At 44.6% G+C, this 24,074-nt stretch overlaps 1 protein-coding gene across 3 annotated transcripts in view; it reads left to right on the plus strand.

Moving 5' to 3' along the window:
- Window positions 1-21,615: 21,615 nt before the first annotated feature.
- The window catches only part of SASH1 (SAM and SH3 domain containing 1), an 840,287-nt gene continuing 837,828 nt past the window's right edge, over window positions 21,616-24,074 (plus strand). For all 3 annotated transcript variants that reach the window (XM_090041059.1, XM_090041065.1, XM_090041073.1), the window contains exon 1: window positions 21,616-22,220. In XM_090041059.1, coding sequence (XP_089897185.1) covers window positions 21,825-22,220 — 396 coding nt within the window. In that variant the 5' untranslated portion in view covers window positions 21,616-21,824. The remainder of the gene's footprint in view (window positions 22,221-24,074) is intronic.

The raw sequence follows: 24,074 nt of genomic DNA on the forward strand, positions 1-24,074 counted from the left end.
CCTAAACACTCCTTCTTACTTGTCATCAACAAGAGGCAAAAGTCATTCTTCTTTCCAAATGACATAAAAGCACCATCTACCTTGCCAGGCCCAAGAGGTGTATTGTGCGGGGAGAGTGGTAGCTTCTGGAGAGTCAGTTGGGTTTCTCTTTTGCTGCCTATACTAATTCTGTGAGGGAGTGTTAGGGTAACGATATGGATTTTGGATGTTGGGGTAGAGATATGGATCTGGGGGTGCAGAGTGTGCAGCTGAATGAAAGCTTTTTCCTGTGTCTCAGCAAAAGCTGCTGGTTACATGGCTAGCTGATATATTCAAAGCAACTAACTTAGTTAATGCTTAAGTAAGTGGATTCTTAACATGGGGTTAGGGTGCAAAGTGCATGATGTGTTAAAAATGGGATAGCCCACCAACTAGTGTCCAGAGACAAAAGCATAAATACAGGCTTGGAGATGGGGAAGTCAGCAAGAGAACCAGTGGGAAACGACAGGCGGCTGAGAGAAGGGGTCAAAGACTTAGGCATGTGCTCTTAGCAGAGAGGCATGTAAATGAATGAAATGTATAGGCAATACCATGCTAAGGAAGCAAACAGTAAACAGAGGCGGAGCTTGAGATAGGAGGAGAAATGGGTGGAAGCAAAGGTGGGACAAGGGCAGGATAAATGTTAATATGTATGAACCAAGGTGTATAAATGTTGGAAAGAATTATTGTTCAGGGTGACTCCCTGATTTATTGTTTTTGGGAGCTAGTCCAAAGCTGTCTCCATTCTGAATAAAGCTGTTGTGAGCAATGTGTGCCAGTGATTGCTCCGTGTCTGCTCTGCCTAATGAGTACCAGGATCCACAAGCAATTGGACCTTTATCTTCCTAGTCATTGGGCGTGGAGTCAGGGTCTAACACAAACTTTGCTAGACTGAGACCTTAACTTATACCTTCCTACCACATTTGGCAGTGCACAATGTTGTCACTAGGTCACCAGGTTGGCATTCTTTAAATTAGCAAATATAGCTTGCCAATGTTTGCCACTTGAAGTGAGAAAATTATACATGGGAACTATTTTCCATCATTATCTAAAATAGCACATAAGCTTGTAAATGAGGCCAAAAAGCCCTAATCCTTCTAAATTAGGGCTCTCCCACTGACTGCCTGTAGGCTGCACGAAGCCTTGGCCTCCCGGTCCAGGTGCCATTTCCCCACTCCTCCAGCTACTGCTGCTGCCAGAGTCTCTGGGTTCTGCTGCCAGCCACTGCCTCTGTGGGTCAGGGCAGGGTGGCACAGCAGCTGGGAGGCTCAGGGAGAACTGGGACATCCATGGTATGGTGAAGGGAAGAAGGGTTGTACAGCACCGTGCAGGTGCATTAGTGTGGCGCAGTGAGAGGGTATCTGCTGCATGGCAGAGGGGGGCCCATGCAGCCCAGGGGTCATGTGACTGGTGCAGCATGTGATGGGAGGCTGTAGCTTCCAGCCAATCAAAAGTTGGACAGCCTGGTTCTAAACTGATTGTGTGATCTTCAGTGCTCCTTAGCACTTAATTACATTATTTGTAATGATATAAATCAAGATTAAAAGCTAAAGGATCTTGAATTATTACATAATTACTACTATTTGTATTTTGGTAATGCTAAAAAGCTATTCATGCTATTGCTGAAAGAGTCTTTCTAATCTTGCCCTCTTCTTTGACTGTCTTCACTAGTTTCTCTTTTTCCATTGCATCAAATAAAAAGTTTCTTGTCCTATTATTTAAGGTCTCTTATGATTTAACCACATTCTACCTGGAGAATTATTCCCCTCCCCCCCAAATCTACAAAACTGTTATCTTACTTTCCTCCAGATCTCTACTTGACTCACTTCAGTCGTGATGGGTAAAGAACTCCACATATTGATAAGGCAGGAAAACAGATTGCTGTGCTGTGCTGTGCTGTGCATGCTGCTAGACTGTTCTCGGTGGTGGAAGATGACAGAACAAGGAGCAAGGGCCTCAAGTTGCAGCAAGGGAAGGTTAGCTTGGATATGAGGAAAAACTCATCTCTCCTCCTTCCCTGCTTTACTAAGTAAATGTCTAGGCTCCATGTCACTGATTTCTCTTCAGTGGCAAACCAATTTGCAAGGTCCTAACATTTGTCATTGCTTGACAAAAAAGGGGTGTCAGTTTTATATCCATTTTCCACATGGGGGTACTGAAGCTGAACTGGTCACTGATTCTGATTTCCTTGCTTTTAGATTGCTTTTTTCAGAAGTATTGGACACTCATAACTCCTATTGATGCACTAAGTGAGTGGCAGAGCTGGAACAGATTCCCAGTCCTAGCCATCTCCACTCAATCCCTTCCATAGAAATGATGCATAAATTGAATCAAAGTTTAACTCACTTTAAGCTAAAATGTAGAACCAATTGTTTAAAAGACTTTTTGAAAAGCAACCTACTATATGGACTTCAAAATCATTTTAGGGGATAGTTGTATGTTTTCCCAGCCAAGGAAAACCATAAATTGGCTGCATTTACTGACAGGGAAAGGTGCTGTTACGGCAAACACTCTATTCCCTGCTGAGATTCTATGAATCATAATGCACAATGTAATTTGAGTGGAGTTTTTATTCCATTGTAAAAATACAGGGGCATGGAGGTTGCCTGGAAATAATGAAATGCACTGAGACAGTGTGAAATACTTTAATCTGTTGCTTGCCAGCATAATACATTTTAGACTGTTTACCATTATATTACCCTAGACACTTGGATGTTGAGGGTGACATGGGTTTATCAGTTTTTTCATAATTAACAGGAAAGTATTCTGAGCGATTTTTCTTTCTAGCACAGCAAAGGGTTATACTATTTTCCTGGTTCTGTTTTTGCTTGTCCTATGCATCTTTCTCACTGACTTTCCGTTTCAACACCTTTTGCTTTCATGGGTCTTTAGTTCCATTAAATATCCAGCACTAATTAGGCTCTGTTGTCTAAACTGTAGGAAAACACTTCAGTCAAATCAAAGAGCATTTAATTAGTTAGACTACAGGTTACACCCTATCTTACAATGTTAACTCAAATAAACAGACGAAACGTCTGTTAGAACCTAATGTGAATGTAAAAAAGGCTGGTTAATAGCAGTCAGGATTTCCATTTCACTGCTCCTGGACTCAAGTGTGAGGGAGTGACAAGGCCTCTCCACTTCCGTGTAGTACTTACCAGTGTGTGTGGTGTGAGGGGAAAAAAATTAAACCTAGATCTACAAAGGACCACACATGCAAAACCGCTTCACGGTGTTGAGCTCCCTGCAGACTTGCAGCATTGGACTAGAAGTTGCAGAGGACACCAAGCACCCTCCCCTCCCAGCTCCCAGTGCGGTGTGTATTGTCACATTTCAAAGGAGCACAGCACCTACCCTGCTGAGCTCATTTGAAAGTCTAGCCGTTTCTTCTGGTGTATAATCGGGAACTGAGCAATTCTGAAAATCTTGTTTTATGTGGGTGCTGAACACCTTTAAATATTGGGTCACCAATGTGTGTTATTTCCTTCATTTGTTATGGTGAGATGATACTATCTACGTGCAAGAAGCCTTGCATGTAGATATGGCTTGATTTAACAATGTGTGGCTGTAAAACTACCACATGACCTAACTCTCCCTGTATTTTGCCTGAAGCTCCAGCTCTGCTCTAGAAGACTAGTGATTATATAACACCCCCCTCTTCCTTTAAATAAAAAAACCCCTATCAAACTAGTATGTTTCAAGCCTTCGTGGCTGCAGAGAAAAGCCTGGAAACTGTTCATAAGCAATTGTGCATACATTAAGCTATGGAGAATGGTTAAAGAGGGCCAGGTGCTTTAGAAAGCTTTGCATTTTATGAAAATATGTTGAAATCAGTATTGTTGTCGCAGCAAATATCTTTTTAAAGTTAGTGAGTGAGTTCTTGTGAAAGTGAATAAAAATACTTGCAAGGTGCTTCCCTATGTTTTCCCCACTAAAAGAATCGGGTAGTACCACACACTAAAGCAATTTATTTCCATTCCAAATTTTGCCTCTCATGTGCTGCAATAAAATGCAAGAGGCATTTAAATAACTGTTAATCAGCAAAATCCTAAATGGATCCACCTCCTGCAGACTGATTTGCATAAGTCACATTTTTTTCAGAGGAGACCTGTGCTGAAAACTGCAGATTTGCTTAAAGCATGCTTGTGGTGTTTGGCTAACAGTATCCAACTTGGTGGGTTAATTTGCAAAACCAAGTTCTGCAGCATACCAAGGAGAATAAAATAGCTAGTAGGTTAAAGCCCCCTTTAAAAACTGGAAAAATAAAGTTCTGATAGAGGAAAGAAAATTAATGGAAGCAAAACAGAATCCAATTTATAATGCTTAAATCAATTCATTCCAGGATGCTGCAGTTCTCAAGAAATTGCTTTGGCCATTAGCATAGCTAAATATTTAAAAAAAAAAAAAAAAAAAAAAGCTGATGTATTTATAGGGCTTTTAATGAAAAGTACAAGAACAATATCAGTCTTGCAGTCTTCTATGAACTGAGGTCTTAGAGTCTGTATCTGTTAGGATTGATTGTAAAAAGTCCTATCACATTTCAGTACCTTTTACCAGTTTGAGAAACCTGAAGCCACAGTGAAGCACAAGGTGTAATAAGTCCTCCTTCCCCCCCAACTCCCCAAGTAATGTGAAAGGTACCAAAGTTGAGTTAAACCACACAATTTAAATATAGATATATTTATATATAGCTATATATCTTAAACCATTCTGTTCAGTAATAACCTGACTCTCAGAATATCATTAGTTAAAGGACAGTTACAGCAAACTAAAATAGACTTGTAGTCCATACCGCAAGGTTTCAGAGACGTGTCAAAAGACAGGAAACTATTCTAGCTTTAGAACACCACTTACCTTGAGGCAGGGGGGAAGTCAAGATATTACTGGATATGGGTGGGGGGAAATGAAAAAAGAATATAGAACCAAAAGCCATGGCTCCCAGGGAGATGTTCAATGAACTGCAGTTTTTAAGCAGTCAAACCTGTTTTATCTGTTAACCTATTTTTAAGGGACAGCCACCAACCATTACTGTAAATATAATATTGACTCTTGAATAGGGTGACTGGTGTAATGCTGCTTAGTGCTGTTCCAAATAAAGACAGGATTTATCTAGCTTCTCTCTCTGGCACTTTTCTGCTCTGCTGTGGTGCTTTAAGTGCATTGCCACCTAGTGGAAAATGCAAGGCAGCAATGGAGCATCGGTCACTTGAAGTGATCTTGAAAAAGGAGCATTAAGTGTCTTTGCTTAGCAGTGAAGAAAGAGGTATTTTTTATTTGTTCTTTAGGCAGAGTTAACAGGAGGATGGCATTCAACTGTTAGTGCTGGGGGACCTTAAAAGCCTTTTCTTTCCTAGAGGTTACATCTATAAAAAGTATCCATTTCTGCACACCAAAATAAAGAAGAGTTTAAGGTTGGCATCCAACTTTAATATAAGCAGGAACTGACATTCTTTACTACTGCAAAGATTTATGCACATCTTAACAGTTAGGCACCTAAGTACATTCTCTTGTAACAGTCATTGTCAGCCAGGTGCCACTGGATCCTTTGAAGGGTACCACAAGATAAGCAAGGTGTGAGGAGATGAGCAGATAAGGGCGATCTCTTCCCCCCACCCCCACTCCCACTGCCCAGCCCTTTTGCAAAGAAGTAAGGATTGTAATCTATAAATTAGTTTTTGAAACAGGATGCTACTCAATTCAAAAAAGTTATAAAGGGGTGCCCAAGTCCAGTGAGGCTGAGAACCACAGGCTTATCGTGGTTAGGCATACAAGGCGCAGACAGAAGTGCAGCTCCCCACTGTAACAGAAAAAGCTTTGCAAGAAGTGTTCTGAGTTGCAACAATCCCCCAGAACAAACAGAAGTTCACTGTTGGTTGTGGGGCAGGGAAGGGAATCTAGGTGCTGGCTGCCAGCCTACGGCCAGTTTCCCCCCAGTAACAACCCCTCCTCCCTGCAAGCTCCCTGCCAGACCAAGCTGTTTTCAGAATGGGAGGTGGGAAAGGGAAGAGAAGGAGCTTGTTCTAGGGGTTCCCCAGCTGGCACTAGAGGAAGAGCTGGGTAAATTGTGGCCTTTCACCTTGGGGTTTCTTATACACCTGCCCCACCATTCAGCAGGGTCTGAACCCCCCACAACTGAATTTCCTCTGCTCCCTTTCCCCTCCTCCCATTCTGAAAACAGTAGCAGGCTGGCAGGCAGTACAGATGGACGTTAAAGAAGATGCTCTCTTTTGAAACATCTTAATCTGAGCCCCTCATGCAACAAGGGGTCAGATTTTCACCTGATGGTGATGCCACTTTGAAGCAGTCTGAGGCCATGCACTGGTATTCGGTCACAGGTATAAACTACTTTCTGTGGCCAGATCAGGGGAAAATTGTCACTTCTGTGCCCATCAATTCTGGCAGAATGAGAACCTAAAAGATCGGTTCATTGGCCACTCTGGGAGCCTCTGTTGTTTTTAATATAATTTATATCCTTTACCTTGCTCACTAAGTTTGTAAAGTACTTGGGCCTCAATCCCAGAAAAACCCACATGTTAAACTTTACAAAATACCACATCCAAGGGAGTCCTCCCATGTATCAAATAGGTTTATATATAGTGTATGGAGGGCTGGGAGAAATTGCCATTGCAAATTTACAAAGCTTTGCTTTTTTTTCAAAATAAAATCACTGTAGTGCTTTGGTGAGGGCTTATGAATCAAAGGGGTAGAACCTTGCACCAAGGGGTGAACATTTTAGCACGGGTGTCGGTATTGTTACTCATGTGGTTGTTCTGCACTTCTGTTAACCTAGGCAGGGTGAAGTTTGTAACTGGCCAAAGTAAGTATGTTTACAGAGTGAAAGAATTACTGATATATTGGCTGCACCGGGTGATTAAAAAGTGAGCCACAGAGGCACACGTAAATTCCCTGTCATCTTGTCTCAGTACATCCAGGAAATAAGGGTGTAGTTTGAAATTACTTTTAAAAAAGATGTGTGAGAGGGGGAGGTGTTTTTAATGAGACCAACTGAACAACATATACTTACCTTGAAAAAAAAATCACTGAAATTGGCCTGTGCAGAAAAACTCTGAATCCCACAAAGATCAAGTATTGGTCAGGGATGATGAAAAGCCTGAAAGCATCTGAGGTGATGATGTCTTGATCTTCTGTTTGGATCCTGAATGAACTGTGAGGTAGGGCTTGAACAAAATACACATGGCCTTAATATTGAACTGCCTTAAAATGGAAATGATTTATCACCATCTGTTTAATTTAATCATATGGATTTAAGTAAAAAAGCATGGATTGGGATTTTAGACCTGAGTCTGGATCTTGCAAGTGACTCTACATAACCACACAGTCGTAGAATCATAGAAGACTACAGTGACAGCTAAGCGCTAGAATGTGTCACTCTGAGTTTTCAGATGGAGGCGAATGGAGGATAAATGAGGCTCCACCAAAGCTGAGGAGCCTATAAACAAATGGTGACTATCTACATAAGGGGGAGAAACAAAGAAGTAATGCAAACATAAAAATGTTTAGGTGAGCTATTAGAACGTACCTTTGCTTGTTGAAAGGAGTGGAAGACATTGAAGTGTAACTTACATGAAATATAAAATATGGTATGTTCTCCTCAAATAAGCCCTGAGTATGCATCTGGGAGAATGACCCACACTTTTGAGACACTATCCTTTGTGAGTACTGGAAGGAGGGAAGACAGTTATAGATAGCATTTCTGATTTCTAATCAGACTGTTGTACATAATTTAACAATGCGAATGCAATACTATTCTTTTGAAGAACTTAATTTGCAAGTGTCTGGATTTTATAATATTAAAATATTTTCTGTGTAATACCTTTTGTAGTCTTGTATTTCCCATGAGAGTGAGATTTGTGATTGTTATAGGCAGGTGGTGTCGGACCCTATATATATATATATATATATATATATAGACATATATATATATAGACAGGATCTGTTCTTGTGGGAAGAATGAGATAGATGACCTAAATCACTATTTGTGGTCTTAATCACTTTTTGAAGAAATAAGAGGAAAATGGATCTCTATTAGTGGAAACTTTTAAATACTGGGGTAATGGAGAAAAAACGGCTATTTGGCTTCTCTCCAACAATGTACAAACTGTCCTATACTCCCTGGGTGTATTTGCATTACTTGCACAAAGTACAAGGGGAAAAAAAAAGAAATAGATGTCTCCTGTTTTATTTTTTTATTTCTTTTTTTCTTTTAGTCTTCTATTGTATATTGCTTCATTTTATCCATTTTCTCTATCATTATATATTATATTTTGTTTTAATTTTGTTTAAACAAATGATGGAAAAGGCCTGTGTCCTATATGATTGAAGACTGATATGCCAAAATCTTCTGGAATGTGTTCCAACTGGAAAAAAATCTCATGAAAGACAAGAGCTGAGATGCAACCTTGTCTTTTGGGAGATCTAGTTGGATGTCTGACAACCAACTATTGTAGAGCTGGTAAAGGGGAGCAAATGAAATTAACGTCTTGTAGTATTTATTCTGACAGGATGATTAATTTCTCACTCCTTTGTTGAAATGGGTACTTCTGGGAAATTGGGAAATATTTGTTTCTCTAAAATGTTGATTATTTGGAAACGAGCTTTTACATAAGCCCACTGCACTTTAAAATGCTTTTGTTTAGAGCTGGCATGAAGGTTGCTTTCAAATTGTATTTAGGGAAGACCCCAAGTGCGAGGCCAGGAATTAAAGCTTCAGCTGGTGTAAAGGGTACCAGGTCCACCTGCTCCAGTGATGTTGTGACCTTTCACAACAGCTGCTGATTATCCTCATTATCTCTTTGCACCTGTAGCCAACAGCCCTGCAGATGCAGAGGCCTCAGCCCAAGAAACAAGAGGGAGCACATTGATCAGCAGACTTTCAGTGCAGACAGGCTGAGAGATGTTCCATCTGATACCTTTCTGGAAAAGTATTCTCAATTCATGCCCTGCAGCAGAGGTACGTATTTTGTGACAGATGTCAAACAAACAAACAAAACTTAGTAAAGAAGCAATAAAGAAACAGAAGATATATCAACCTTCTGACCTTCTGCATAACTCTTGCTCTCCTTTCCTGTCTCTTTGATAATGGACAGGAAACAACGTATAGCAGAGAAGTCAAGAAAAAGAGGGCAAGTTGGCATGTAGTGCTCAACCTCTTTATTACTAAATTTGCTGGTGTATGGGAAATCCAGAAACAAGCAGGGATGGAGGAAAATGGAAAATCAGTGGTAAATGCCAGGGTGTAAGGTTCAGAAGATGTCACAGAATAGTAAGTAAGGATGAGCAGTAAACAAATAGTGAAGCAAGAGGGCTGGGAAAAAGCAGCCAAAGAGAAGTGGTTGGTGGGACAGTCAGTGAGGCAAATCCTACTGGACTGCAGGAGAGGCATATGGGAGGGAAGGAGGGGTGGGACGGTGAAGTAGGGAGGGATGGATAATAACAGTAAAGGATATCCAGGGGGAACAAGAAAGCATTCTCTGGCAGTAACTGCAGCTACCTAAAGATACATGCCCAAGCCTCATGAAATCAGGCACTTAAACACTTTGAAAAACAGAACTAGGCAACCATCTATCTGTATGTAGCTAAATATGTCTGAAAACATGGCCCTTGATCTATATGCCATCATCTGTTGAGGTGAAGGAAAAGTGAGCAATAGCTGAAGCTGGGCTGATGGAAAAGCACTTCCTTTCTATTATAAAATTAATGGGTAAGAAAACTCCAAAAGCACTGTGAAATCCTGATTCTGTTGAAAGCAATGGGGGAGTTACTCTACTGACTTCACTGAGAACAGAATTCTGCCCTTTGAACTTGTAAAATACTTTGCCAGTGTCAATAGTGCATATGTTCTTTCCAATTTCTTTTCTATGTCAAACATTGTTTGCCACATTGAATGCAAATTTTACATTAGCATAAGCACTGCTGTTGTTATTTCTTTTGGGGTAGCCATCAAGTCATAGATGAGGATCTGGGTCCTGTTTCTGCTAGGCACCTGATAGATAAAAATTAAACAAGTCTTCAGAGAGCTTGTGGGTTAGTATTTCCACAAGAAATCATCTTCAGAATTGTAGTGGTTAAATAGTTAAGCATAGTGTTCACTCATACATTTAACCTTCTACTCAATTATCTTTTCCTCTACAAGCTTCTTCACACAGGTCTCTTCATCAAAAAGTACTACTTCATCAAGCTCACTTACTGCCAAACCTATTGAACAACAATCTTTAATCAGCTTTCAGGTTTTTCCCCAAGAGGAACTGACTTTAGAACACCTTCTTCCTACTTGATAAGAGTGAACACTTTCTTTCTTTAAATATATACAGAGAGAATGAACATATTTTGACCTAGACATGTCAGGTGAGGTACCCTGAAAGAAATACTTTCCAGGACACCAAGACCTTAATTGGAAGAAGGGTCTGTCCTGGTAAAACTGGATGTAGTCTCTCTTTAGCTAGGTTCTGCCGCTTGCCCTAAAAATTGTGGGGCTAAACCCCAGCTTCCATAATGTGGCAGGGAAGTCTCATTCTGAATCTTCACCCTGGCAGAAGTTAGCCACTCAGTAAACTGATTCTTTCAGTAGTATGTCAGAAGCTCTCTAAGATCAAAGTGAATGTTAATGCCATTTGTTCTGTAATTCATAATAAACTCATTCAGAACACAAGCTAGGAAAAAAACCCTCACTGTGAGAAATATGCATATATTGCGGTTGAGTCAGAAGCTGGCACCATCAGCTATACATATGGTAAAAAAAAAAAAAAAGTGTTCTTATGTGGTTTACTTGAACACTTTGAACTTTAAAATGTTGTCACAAATGCACCACAGTTTTTTTACCAGGAAAATATAAACACCCTAAATCCGGCACTTCTGACACCTTCCTAGTTGTAGACCCATGTTGCTTGAATTCTAGCATCTGGCTTTAATCTGTCACTGAAGGGGAGGTCTGAAACAGAATGCCAGTAGTTGACCTACTTATGAAAAGTTGTATAGCTACAATGTCAGGGGGAAAAAAATCTCTCTCAGCTCTTTTCATTTCTTTTGTGAGGAAAAAAATCAGAATTTTAAATTATTAGACTAAATTCTGTATTTGGTATGAATAAGAAAATGGGTTCTGCTTTATAGCTGTACTCGTATTTTATTAATTCACTTCCTTGTATGATTCTGTTTCTGTTGCCTTTGGAAGATAATATCAGAAACATCATACCTGTGAATTAACACCTGTAAATTCATATAGGGAAGAAGGCTGTGTTCTGCGGCATAGTTAAGTAAAGTTGCTGCTCTGTGTTGCAAATGTATGCAGGTTTGAATCCAGTGGAGGGTTATATTTATTAGAGGAAGGGCAAACTTCATCAACCAGATCAGGTCCTTTCATCTCAAGTAGTCCCATTAAATGCAAATTATTACAGTTACTGCACTTGTGAATAAGGTGTATAGGAATATTGTTTTATTTTTGGCGAGTGTGATATTTCTGCATATTTTCATGTTTCAGCTGTGCTTTACACATATTTAGCACTTGCCCATTGCTTTATATGGTTATACTTTGGTAAAGAATACCTTTATTTTGCATTTTATATCTCTTGTATTCCGTTTGTTATTATAGTAGTCTTGTCAGAGTCCTTTTCCTTGCATTTGGATTAGTGTATTACAGCCTTAATTTAACTAAATCTTCATATCTTGCAAACTGGGCCTTTGTAGCCTACTGGCTAAAGAGTTAGCCTTATGATGGGAAGGAATAATACATCTCAAGTTTATTAATTCTTTTATTAAAAATCCTACTCTGCAGTAGATTTATAGTAATAGTATTATCTAGTATTTGCATGCTAAGAATACCTTTTTAATGGCTGTTAATTTTTTGTTTTCTGAACAACTTTAGTCTTTTTTGATAAAAATGCTGCACTACTAGAGCCATCAGATTCATAAGATGTGCCAGAATATTTCTCAGTAGATGTGACTGATTAGGTTTAATGTATATTAAACATTAAATATTACTTGATAGAATACTTAAAACTTTATGTGAAACTGCATATTATGTCCATGGATGGTCCAGTCTTAAAGTTACCCAAGTAACTTTTATCTTTTTGAGATGGTGTTTCCTGGTCACGTTCTTTAGGATTAAGGTTTTATGTGAGATATGTGAAATAAACTAATTGGGTTTTGAGGAAGAAGGGTGCGTGGTCCACTTACTGTAATTGCAAGGTTTCTGCAATTACTGTTGCCATTTTGTATACTCACTTCAAATTAATCTGGTTTTGTCCCTTGCAAGATTATACACAGAGTAATCCTATTCATATAATCTGATGGCTTGATACTGAAAACACTTATTACAGAGTATATTTTTGATGTCATGAGGTGCCTCCTTTTTCCACCTGCTGGAAACAATGTCTTGTTGAACTAGTTTTCAGAAGCGGGTCCCAATATAGAATTTGTCTAGATGACAGTGGTACTGTTTTGTTGACTGGTATTCAATATATTATCTAGTAGTAATTCCATAACTTTCCTCTGTGTTACAAACGCCTGCTTTATCCATGTGGATTTGATTATTTTCCTTATGTAAACCACTTGTTTGTTCACATTTATTCTTACTAAAAATCATTTTATTTGTTTTTTGTTTACTTGTTTTTCCTCCATTTCATCGAGATCATGCTACATTTTGGTGGATGGCTTCTGGATATTTCTGTTCCTATCCAGCTTTGTTTCAGTCACTAATTAGATGAATGCATATTCCAAGATGACAACACAAACGATAAGTAGTAATGGACCCAGAGCAACCCTAGAGGCCTCTCATTTTACCATTAATATTACTGTGTCAGTAGCAAATAGGTGTAGACTTAAGTGACAAAACAGCAGTCTAATATTAATGACTCTTAAATATACGCTGCTGTTAGGAATAATTTGAACCTTTCACATCTCAGCAGTGTTTTTCACCATTGCAAACCAATAAAAAACTAGTTACAAATTTCCCACAATGTGGAACAGGATATTCCCAGGCATGCAATATGGCACATTGGATATTGAGATGAATGTTATATAATATTCTTATGATTTAAAAATAGAAGTGCAAGTTGTATATAGTGCATTCATGTGCATAAGGGGTAACTGCATTCAGAACATAACACAGAAATTGAGACTAAAAGAAAAATCTACACATCAAAAAAAATATTTAAAAATGTGTTAACAAGGAATATGCTTCTAATGGTATCTTAACAAACTCCCGGATTAAAAAAACCCCCCAAAAACCTTAAGTAGTGTGCTTTAACAGAAACAAATGGACTGATATAGTATTGACTGTCCTTTCCCCATGGGGATGAACCCATGTCCATTTATTCATACCCTGTGTAAATGGACAGTAGTCTTCTGATAAAAGGTTATATAAATAAATGCTTCGGTTAAAATATCCTTTACATTTCCTAAGTCAACTTGTCATTGCTGCAATGAATTCTTTCTGACAATGTCAATCATATTGTAGTCTATTATATAAGCAATGCTGTCTGACATGGTGAAGCCTGCCACAAATCCAAGAATGGCCTCAGGTCTGGGGAGAGGAAGAAAAAAATGTAGCTTACAGAAAAACACAGAAACGATAATGCTTCACCACAGAACTTAGTTTTAATTTTATTTTCCTTCTACTTCCTCTGTTTTTGAGGCCTGGTTCTCCTGTCACTGTATATTAACAACATCCACTTGCTTTTCTGAGACCCATGTGTATCCTGCAGTGGAAAATTTGATCGCTATAGTTTGTTACCAATTTGTTTGCAAGTGAAAATTCAGTTATTGATTTGACAGTGTAAACCGGTATTTGGCCTCTGCAGCATGCAGCAGCAAAAGCATTTACTATTTGGAGAATGGTTTTATCTTTTGAAAGATTACTTGATTTCCAGCACTATTTCCAATTTTTTTTCCCATCATCACTTTCTGATGAAAATGTATGGAATAAAGTTGAAATATTGCCGATCAACTGAGGTGCTTTGCAAGATCAAGGCTTCAGCAAAGCACTCAGTCAACATTGTCTGTAGCTGCTGTATGGTATTTTAGTTACTTAACGTGAAAAAGGTATTAAACATGCCTTGAGTATGATATTAATGCACGGATCCTGTGCACACTTATTCACATGTTTAATTTTGCTCTGTGCATTGTCCCATTAATCTCTCTGGGACAGCTCAAGTGTTTGCAGAATCAAAGCCTCTTAGGATGGGTGTGTGGGATCACAGGGTGGTGACAGCATGGGGCTGGGCCCCAGGGCAGAGCCATGATCCTCTGCCTACACGTCCTTGTGATGAGTGCCAGTTCCACGGGCAACAGCATACACGGAGTGTATCGCAGTTCTGCCCTGGACCCCAGCTCCACCGTCACCTCCTGGTGATCCTGGTTCCAGCCGGGCCTACCCATCCTGCTCCTGGACACCACTCCCCGCTTGCCGCCAGCCCCATCCCATCTGCTTGGCTGAGCATGACTGGCCCATGGAGGTACATGGTCCCACTAGGGGGAATGCCTTACTGGATCTGGTATTGGCAACGGGGGATGACATAGTAGGGGACCTACAGATCGGTAGCCATCTGGGGGACAGTGATCACCTAAAAATACAATTCAACATAAGGCGTCAAGTGGGTAAGGTAACTAGTAGGGTGAACGTGCTGGACTTTAGGAAAGCTGATCTCAGTGAACTCAGGCGATTAGTGAAGGACGCACTACAGAGTAGTAGTTTTGAAATGATGGGAGCCCAAGAAGGGTGGCTGTGCCTTAAGGAAACTATCCTTCGAGCACAAAGCGAGACGATCCCCGTGAGAGGTAAAAGAGGGAAAGGGGCCAGGAGGCTTCCCTGGCTGACCAGAGAAATCCAGGGCAGACTAAGGGCCAAAAGGGGAGCACATAAAAAGTGGAAACAGGGAGAGATCACCAAAGAGGAATATACCTCTTCTGCTCGTGCTTGTCGGGAGGCAGTTAGACAGGCCAAAGCTACCATGGAGCTGAGGATGGCAACCCAAGTAAAAGACAATAAGAAATTGTTTTTTAGATATATAGGGAGTAAAAGGAAGGCCCAGGGAGGAACAGGACCTCTGCTAAATGGGCAGAAACAATTGGTGACGGACAGAGGGGACAAGGCTGAACTCCTCAACGAGTTCTTCGCCTCAGTGTTCCTAAGCGAGAGGCATGACAGGTCTCTCACTGGGAGTGTAGGGAGGCAGCAGCAAGGCACCAGACTTCCATGCGTGGACCCTGAGGTGGTGCAGGGTCACTTGGAAGAACTGGACGCCTTTAAGTCGGCAGGCCCGGATGAGCTCCATCCGAGGGTACTGAAGGCACTGGCCGACATCATTGCAGAGCCACTGGCGGGAATATTTGAACGCTCGTGGCGCACGGGTCAAGTCCCGGAGGACTGGAAAAGGGCCAATGTGGTTCCCATTTTCAAGAAGGGGAGGAAGGAGGACCCGGGCAACTACAGGCCAATTAGTCTCACCTCCATCCTTGGCAAAGTCTTTGAAAAAATTATCAAGGCTCACATTTGTGAGAGCCCGGCAGGGCAAGTTATGCTGAGGGGAAACCAGCATGGGTTCGTGGCAGGCAGATCGTGCCTGACCAATCTAGTCTCTTTTTATGACCAGGTTACAAAATGCCTCGATGCAGGAGGAGGGGTGGATGTCGTATACTTGGACTTCAGGAAGGCCTTTGATACGGTATCCCACCCCATACTGGTGAACAAGTTAAGGGGCTGTGACTTGGATGACTGCACAGTCCGGTGGGTGGAGAATTGGCTGGAGGGTCGCACCCAGAGAGTCGTGGTGGATGGGTCGGTTTTGACCTGGAGGGGTGTGGGCAGTGGGGTCCTGCAGGGCTCGGTCCTTGAACCGATACTCTTTAATGTCTTCATCAGCGACTTGGATGAGGGAGTGAAATGTACTCTGTCCAAATTTGCAGATGACACTAAGCTATGGGGTGAAGTGGACACGCCGGAGGGCAGGGAGCAGCTGCAAGCAGACCTGGACAGGTTAGACAAGTGGGCAGAAAACAACAGAATGCAGTTCAACAAGGAGAAATGCAAAGTGCTGCATCTAGGGAGGAAAAATGTCCAGCACACCTACAGCCTAGGAAATGACCTGCTGGGTGGCACGGAAGTGGAAAGGGATCTTGGAGTCCTAGTGGACTCCAAGATGAACATGAGTCGGCAGTGTGACGAAACCATCAGAAAAGCCAATGGCACTTTATCGTGCATCAGCAGATGCATGACAAATAGGTCCAAGGAGGTGATACTTCCCCTCTATCGGGCGCTGGTCAGACCGCAGCTGGAGTACTGCGTGCAATTCTGGGCGCCACACTTCACGAAGGATGCGGATAATCTGGAGAGGGTCCAGAGAAGGGCCACTCATATGGTTAAGGGCCTGCAGGCCAAGCCCTGCGAGGAGAGACTAGAGAAACTGGACCTTTTCAGCCTCCGCAAGAGAAGGTTGAGAGGCGACCTGGTGGCTGCCTATAAGTTCGTCAGGGGGGCACAGAAGGGAATTGGTGAGTATTTATTCACCAAGGCCCCCCCGGGGGTTACAAGAAATAATGGCCACAAGCTAGAAGAGAGCAGATTTAGATTGGATATTAGGAGGAACTTCTTCACAGTTCGAGTGGCCAAGGTCTGGAACGGGCTCCCAAGGGAGGTGGTGCTCTCCCCTACCCTGGGGGTCTTCAAGCGAAGGCTAGATGTGTATCTAGCTGGGGTAATGTAGGCCCAGCACTTTTTCCTGCTTATGCAGGGGGTCGGACTCGATGATCTATTGAGGTCCCTTCCGACCCTAGCATCTATGAATCTATGGTGGTCCTGGGCCAGTCTCCATGGAGATCCTGGGGTCAGGGCTGGGATTGCAGGGCAGTGATGGTGTGTGGCTGGGGTCCAGGGCAGAGCCACAATCTGCTCCCAGGTCCAGTAATCAACCACTTAAAGAGTTTGGTGAGCTGTTGCAAGTGGGTGTGGAGGGTGCAGACTTGCTCTGGTGCAGTGGGGAGGGTATGCTGACCCAGCCTGCAACAGCTCACCAAAACCCTTGCTAAGTGACCCTCCAGCCCAAATAATCGCCCGCTCCTGTTTTAATACCCTTTTCTCCAGGACCTCTCATGATTGCCTGCTTCTTTGGCATCTGTTATATCCCTAGGTAACTTGAAGTTTATGGACCACAATATGTTAATTAATTTAAATTATAAGATTATTGTTCTTATGACTGTTTTAACCTAATAGGGCTCTCAGAGTAAGGGGAGAACAGGAAACGATGGACTGGGTAGGATGTGTGTGAGGTCTTTCTCTCTCACTTTTTTCTACCTCTTCCACCTCTGTGGCATATTACTTCCTAGCAGTGGGAAACTAAATAGTCTCATAGCAAACCACTGTAAGGTCCAAAAGAGACCAAATCAGGCCTTGGGTATGTATCTGCTCTGTCATCAATTCATCCCTTTCTATAGCAGGTATCGCTGAAAATCCTGTTGCACTTTTAAGAAACTTCCCCTCCTTCTTAGCAGCTCTCCAGTTCCTTGCTTTTACTTTTTTTGGTGAGGGTGTGTGGAGAGTGGGGCCATTAATACAGCAGTGAACACATTGGTGACGAAGGACAGCCCATCTGAATGGCTAAATAAACTATTGGACAGCATGGTCTCTTAGCCTATGGCTACTGCTCTTCCTGCTCCTGAACAAGCCTGCAGTGCTTGTCTAAGCTCAAAAGTGGCTGGGAAGCAGTATTTCCTTTGCCACTTTTCCCACATCTCTGGCCCTTTCCATTTCCTTGCCAGATCTGAAAAGAGATCTGGCTACTGCCATCCCCTTCCCTGGTTGGGGAGGAGGGTTCAGAATGTCCTGTGTGCTCCCCTTCCCCCTGCTTGTAGAAGGTAAGGGCAAAATAAGATAAGGAGGCAGGAAGGAAATAAGAAGTGCTGTGAAAGAAATGCGAGGGAGTGGGAGGGAATGAAATGCTAGTGATCTTCATCTTACCCTCTCCCTTCCAGCGATTTTTTGCAGCACATAAATCTGTGATCTACTGCTTTGTGTTGCATCCAGTTAGCAGGTTTTGCAGTCACTTGTACAGTTGACCTCTACAAAATGTGTTGAGATGTAATGCTTCCTATATGAAAAAAGTTTCATAGTGACCACTATAAAGGCTGGGAGACCAAACCGAGCCTTGGGTATGTACGTGCTCTGTCATCAATTCATCACCTTCTATAATAAGGTATTGTAGAAAACCGTGTTGCACTTCTAAGAAAAATGGCTTTGTTTCCTTGAAAAATAAGTTCTATTAAACCAAGTTCTGACTTGTGATTTAGAAACTAAAGCTGAGTCTTTTCCACGCTGGAACTGAAACTGGTCACCTACTGCCCCTTGCTTATCCCCAATAATAATAATAAAAAGCCCCTCCTATTATGGCATAGTACAGCACAGGGACCCGCTCTTTCTTTGATGATTACTCCCATTTCTCTGTTTATTTCTTAAAGTATATCTTTAAAAATAATCATCATTGCTAAATGCATGCTTTATGCAATTCCAGAGTCCTCACACTTGCAAATTCCAAATGAACCCTTAAAGTGTTGGGATTTTTTATGCTAGTTAGTCAATTTTTGACACCAAGGAAAGTGCCTGTTGCTGATCTAGCACTAAGCAGATTTTTTTCTCCAGGTGCATCCAAGCAGAAACCATGCTGAGCATCATTTCACAAGCTGTGTTTAAATCCTGGGCAAAGTAGCAAGAGAGGGGAGCTTGGGAGAAGTACCCTGGGGTTTGCTTAACTGGAAATATTGAAACCATGACAATTTCCAAAGAAGGAACTGTAACCCAGCTCATCCTTGAAGAGTGCATACTGTATTTGCTGCAGCATAGACATTTTAATTTTGTCAGGGTAGTAGTGTTTCATCAGCCCTTTATTAATATAGAAGTAGGTCTCTCCTCCTTAGTTTTTCCTGTTGGTGATTATATTGTGAATACTGCTGGGATGGGTTGACTGGTTGTTAGACTATTGGAAACGGATGGGGAAGTGCTGAGAAGACACAAGGGGAGCCCTGGGAGAGACTGACTGCTACACTTAACCTCAGAAGAGTTCTTTTTGCAAATGGTAAAAAAATGAAATAAGGAAGATTTCCCTTAGTGCCTGCAGCTGATCCTGGATGCCTGCTTTGGGAGAGAGTACAGAGGTAACAGGTTGAGCATGCTGGGGTAACAGATTGGCCAGGAGCTCTGGCTGTGGGCTGCTCATTGTGTTTGACTCTCTTAGTGATTCCCTATGGGTGTGCTGAGGCACACTAGTGTACCATGAAAAACACCTTATCAGTGTAATATATGGCTTGAGGCGCCATGTCATCTTGGCTATGGGGCTCGTCCCAATGCACAGAAATGTGGATGCGGGGAATGGTGGTGCTGCCCTGCTGCCAGATTTCCAAGTTCCTTATGGTGGGATTGGGGCCTGGACACATGGGCTCCACATGCTGGGTTTGGGCCCATGGACTGTATTTGGCCTGTGGACCAACAGCACTGCTCATGGGCTGATGGGGCCAAAAGGTTGGGCAGCATGTGCATTGCATTTCACCCCCCTACATAGCCCCAGTCCCACCCCACCTTGCTTTCCCTCCATGCCAGGGTTTGAATTACGATTTGTCTCTTGGGGGGGGTTCTGCAAAAAAACCTGGGCTGCCCATTATAATGCCCTAATAAAATTGGAGGCCCCCTGGTTATGATTTTCAAATCTTAGAGGGCTCTTATTTCTTATGGGTGGCTCAGCCCAGCTGAGCTCCCCCATAATTCAAACCTTGTTCCATGCTTTTCAGATGTAAGTGACCAATTTTAATCCAGGAAAAAAAGGTGCTTCTGGTGTCAGAAGCCTGGGAAACCTTGGGCTAGCTAGCTGCGTGCAAGTCATGATGACAAAGCAAGGCTATGCACTGAGCCTAGTACCTGGGAAATTTCAAATGAGTTCGTTCCAAGGTGGATATGGGCCTCTGGGTGCTTGTAAAGGGGTTATTCCTAACTAAGGTTTGAGTTTGTTTTGACTTCAATAGGCACCCCCACCAGGCTTTCCTCCTAAGGTGGAGCTTATTAGTCAGGAAGGCTAACCACACCTTGTCATGCATCCACAGATGCCTCATGAGCAGATGCAAGGAGGTTATCCTCCCCTTCTGTGACACTGGTCAGGCCACAGCTGGAGTACTGCATCCAGTTCTGGGTGTTGCACTTCAGGGGGGATGTGGACAGCATGGAGAGGGTCCAGGGAAGGGCCACTCACATGGTCAGGGCAGGCCCTACAAGGAAAGGCTACACGACCTGAACCTGTTCAGCCTCCACAAGAGAAGGCTGAGAGGGGGTCTGTTGGCCACCTACAAACTTGCCAAGGGGGGCCAGGAGGCAATGGGAGAGTCCCTGTTCCTCTGAGCACTACTGGGAGTTGCAAGGAATAACAGCCATAAGCTGACTGAAAGCAGGTTCAGGCTAGACACCAGGAGGCTAGGAGCTGGAACCAACTTCCTGGGGGTCTTCAAAAGGAGGCTAGATGATCACCTAGCCGGGCTTGTTTGACCCCAGCATTCAGTCCTGCTCAGGGCAGGGAGTTGGACTTGATGATCTGCTCAGGTTCTTTCCACCCCTACTGACTATGAAACTAATTTAGTCTGGAGAATAGAGGACTGGGGTGGGATTTAATAGGTGCCTTCAACTACCTGAAGAGGGGCTCAAAAGGGGATGGAGCTGGACTGTTTTCAATGGGAGCAATAGTGTCAAGTTGCAGCAAGAGAGGTTGAGGTTGGATATTAGGAAAAACTTGATCAGGAGGAGGGTAATCAAGGAGTGCAACAGGCAGCCTGTGGTGGCAGCTCCATCCCCGGACGTTTTTAAGTTGCAGCTCAGCAAAGCTGAGGCTGCGATGACCTGGTTGGGGACAGTCCTGCTTTGCGACCAGGTGGTCCCCTGAGGTCCCTGCCAGGTGCTCTTGTCTGGTGAGGAACCGGCACGAGGCTGCGATGACCCAGCAGCGATGACTCCAGCCTCAGCTCTCCCCGGGGCCCGGCGGCGGGCAGCGGCTCGGCGGCGGCGGCTGCGCTGCCAGCGCGGGGCTGGAGAGGGCGCCGCGAGCCCAGAGTTGGCGGCTGCCGGGGAGCGGGGCCGCGGACCTGCGGCACCCCCGCGCGGAGCGGCCGGGCGGGGCGGGCACGCACCCTCGCTCCCTCCCTTGCGAAGGAGCCGGAGGCCGAGAGCGAGGCGAGCCGGGCCGGGCGCAGCCCTCGTGCAAACAGCCCGGAGACGGGGGGCGACCTCGTCCCCCGGCCGGGCGCTGTGCGCGGGGGGGACCCACGCACACGCACACAGTCTCACTTACACTCACGGTCACACGCACACCAAGTTTCACACGAACAGTCTCTCACAGACATTTGCACACACACCGTCTCACGCGCACACTTACACACATACTCTCTCTCACCCCCCCCCCCCGCACATTTACACAGTCACGGCCTCCCGCTCACACTCCCGCTCACTCACATACACGCTCACACACACACAGGCGGGCTGGGCCGGGCAGCGGCCGCACAGCCGGGCCGGGGCGGGGAGGCGCAGGCGAGCCGCGGCAGCAGGCGGCGGCGGAGGAGGCGGCGGCGGAGGAGGGAGCGGAGCGGCTGCAGCTCCGGCCCCGGAGGAGGAGGAGAAGCGGTGCCAGGCTCCCGCCGCTCTCCCGCGCTCCGTCCGTGCGCGGGACCAGCCGCGACCCCGGCCCGTCCCCGTCCCTGTCCCCGTCGGCCCGGGGCGGGGCGGGCGCGGGAAGTTGGGCGGCGGGACGCGGCGCGGCGCGGAGCAGAGCAGCATGTGCAGCAACGTGGTGTACGAGTGGCTGCGGGCGCTGCAGCTGCCCCAGTACGCCGAGTCCTTCGTGGACAACGGCTACGACGACCTGGAGGTGTGCAAGCAGATCGGCGAGCCCGACCTGGACGCCATCGGCGTGGCGCTGCCCCCGCACCGGCGCCGCATCCGGGCCGCCGTGCGCCGGCTGCGGGAGCAGGACGCCAGCGCCGCGGGGCTGTACTTCACCCTGGAGCCGCCGCCGCCGCCCGCCCAGCTCTACACCAGCCGCCTGGTGGAGCACTACGAGGCTCAGGCCCGCCCCCGCGCCGCGTACCCCAAGCTCAAGCTCAAGATCATGGTCAGGGACAAGCTGCTCCGGGATGGCATCGACCTCAGCAAGCCGCCCTACTCCAACAAGGTAAGGGCTGGGTGCGGGGAGCCCCCCCCAGTCAAGCCCCGCTTCTCTGGGGCCCTCTTGCGCCAGGCCCGCCAGCCTGTGGGCTTGGGGACAGCGCCTGGCTCTTGTCGCCCCAGCTCTGTAACTTTTTCTTCCTCTTGGCTCCGGGACTTTAGAGCTCTCCCTGGTTGGGGGCGAAGCAGCTCCGGCAGAGTTGAGGTGGTGGGTGTATTGGGATGACTTGTGTAGAGAGGGTCCTGCCTGGGGCAGGGCGTTGGGTGAGAGAGCACTGTTTGTCCACCCCCGGTTGCAAGAATATAGGGAAAGGTTGCAAAGAGATCAACAGACTTCAGAATTGGATTCTCCTTTCAAGGAAAAAAAATGTGGGAAGCTGGGGCTTTTCCCTTGCAGGCTGGCAGAGTTTGGGCCTGTGAAGGGCTGCTTGGGCCCCTCCAGTCTGACATGCTGGGGGCGGGGGTGCTGCGTCGGGACTAACCGTTGATGTTGACAGATGGGTCCTGGTGCAAAAAGGTTGAGACCTACTGGACTAGGTGACCTCTGGAGGTTCCTTCCAGCCCTGCTTCTGTTTGACTGTACTGGTCTTAGTGGAACGGGGCCCTTCCCAACCTGTCAGGAGGCTGGAGAAGAATTGTTGCCTCTGTTCCTTTGCTCAGTGGCAAGTGGCATGATCATTCAGCAGCCAGACCCTGGGAGTTTAGGCAGATGCTGCCTGCTGAAAAAAGGACAGAAGAGTACAGGCTGCTGGAAGGGGGCGTTCAAGTTCAGTGAAACGCTTGTAAGACAGCTGTGCTTGTGACCCAGGCAGGTTTCTTGGCATGGGAACGTGAAATGAAGGTGGCCTGGGGTATATACTGGACTTGGATTAGCTTAAACCTTCTGATCCGTTCTCTCCGGAAACAAGAAAAGAAGACCATATTAACAGCAGAGTTAAGCAAGAAAGGTCTCAGTATAGACTAAAAACTGGTTCAGTGAAAAGAGAGTGGCGTTGTAGTGTGTGGGCACGGATTTCCAGTTAAGAATAAGTGGGTGCCCCGGGGGATGTTTGGATAACTACCGGTCATTGATATTTTGTTTAATGATTTGAGGCCTGACTTTTCTAAAAGGCCAAGCACTGGTGATTCTCATGGACTTCAATTAGAGCTGTGGGTGCTCAGTATAAGGTGGGCAGCAGGGGGACTATATAAAATCCAATGATCAGGCTAAACTAGCTTAGGCAAAACTAGATTGTAACGAATGAAACTTCAACCAGAGTAGTAGATGTGAGGGTGAGAGATGAAATTCAGTTTTGGTAAGTGTAGGCTAACACACACTGTCAAAAATTAGTCTGCAGCTTCCCATATGGGCTGATTTAATCTGATTTTACAGGATTTTGTGATAGGGAGAGGAGGTGGAATCACAGTTTTTCTGCTTCATCAAGGACAACTGAAGGATGGCTCAGTAAAGATATGCAGCCAAAGTTATTTTAAAAAGGAGAAGAGGTTTGTCTGGGTGCATTTAGAAAGATGTAGAAAATACCATAATGCCATCATATCAGAGTGCTATATGGGCATGTGTAGTCATGTGTCTAGACTTGGTCAGTTTAAAAAGGATTTAGCTGAAAGTAAAAGGCTCTAGCTATGGGCAGCGTAGCCTGTCAGGTGTGTGTCATGCTTTACATATGAGATATCTAAACTAGCCAAGCAGGAGGAATTTCTCTTTAAAAAGCTAACAAACAAACTTTCTACTCTAAAGTACTGTATAAAAGATAGTTTAGTAACTGTTAAGCTGTACATGATAAGGCTAGTGAGCTTTTAGGTGGCAGGACTTAAATCATTTGCAGGAGTTAAAAAGTCCAGCCTCTCCTCAGTCCCCCAG

Source organism: Crocodylus siamensis, chromosome 1, assembly GCF_052110815.1.
Source record: "Crocodylus siamensis isolate JL-2025a chromosome 1, ASM5211081v1, whole genome shotgun sequence".
Lineage (NCBI taxonomy): Eukaryota > Metazoa > Chordata > Crocodylia > Crocodylidae > Crocodylus > Crocodylus siamensis.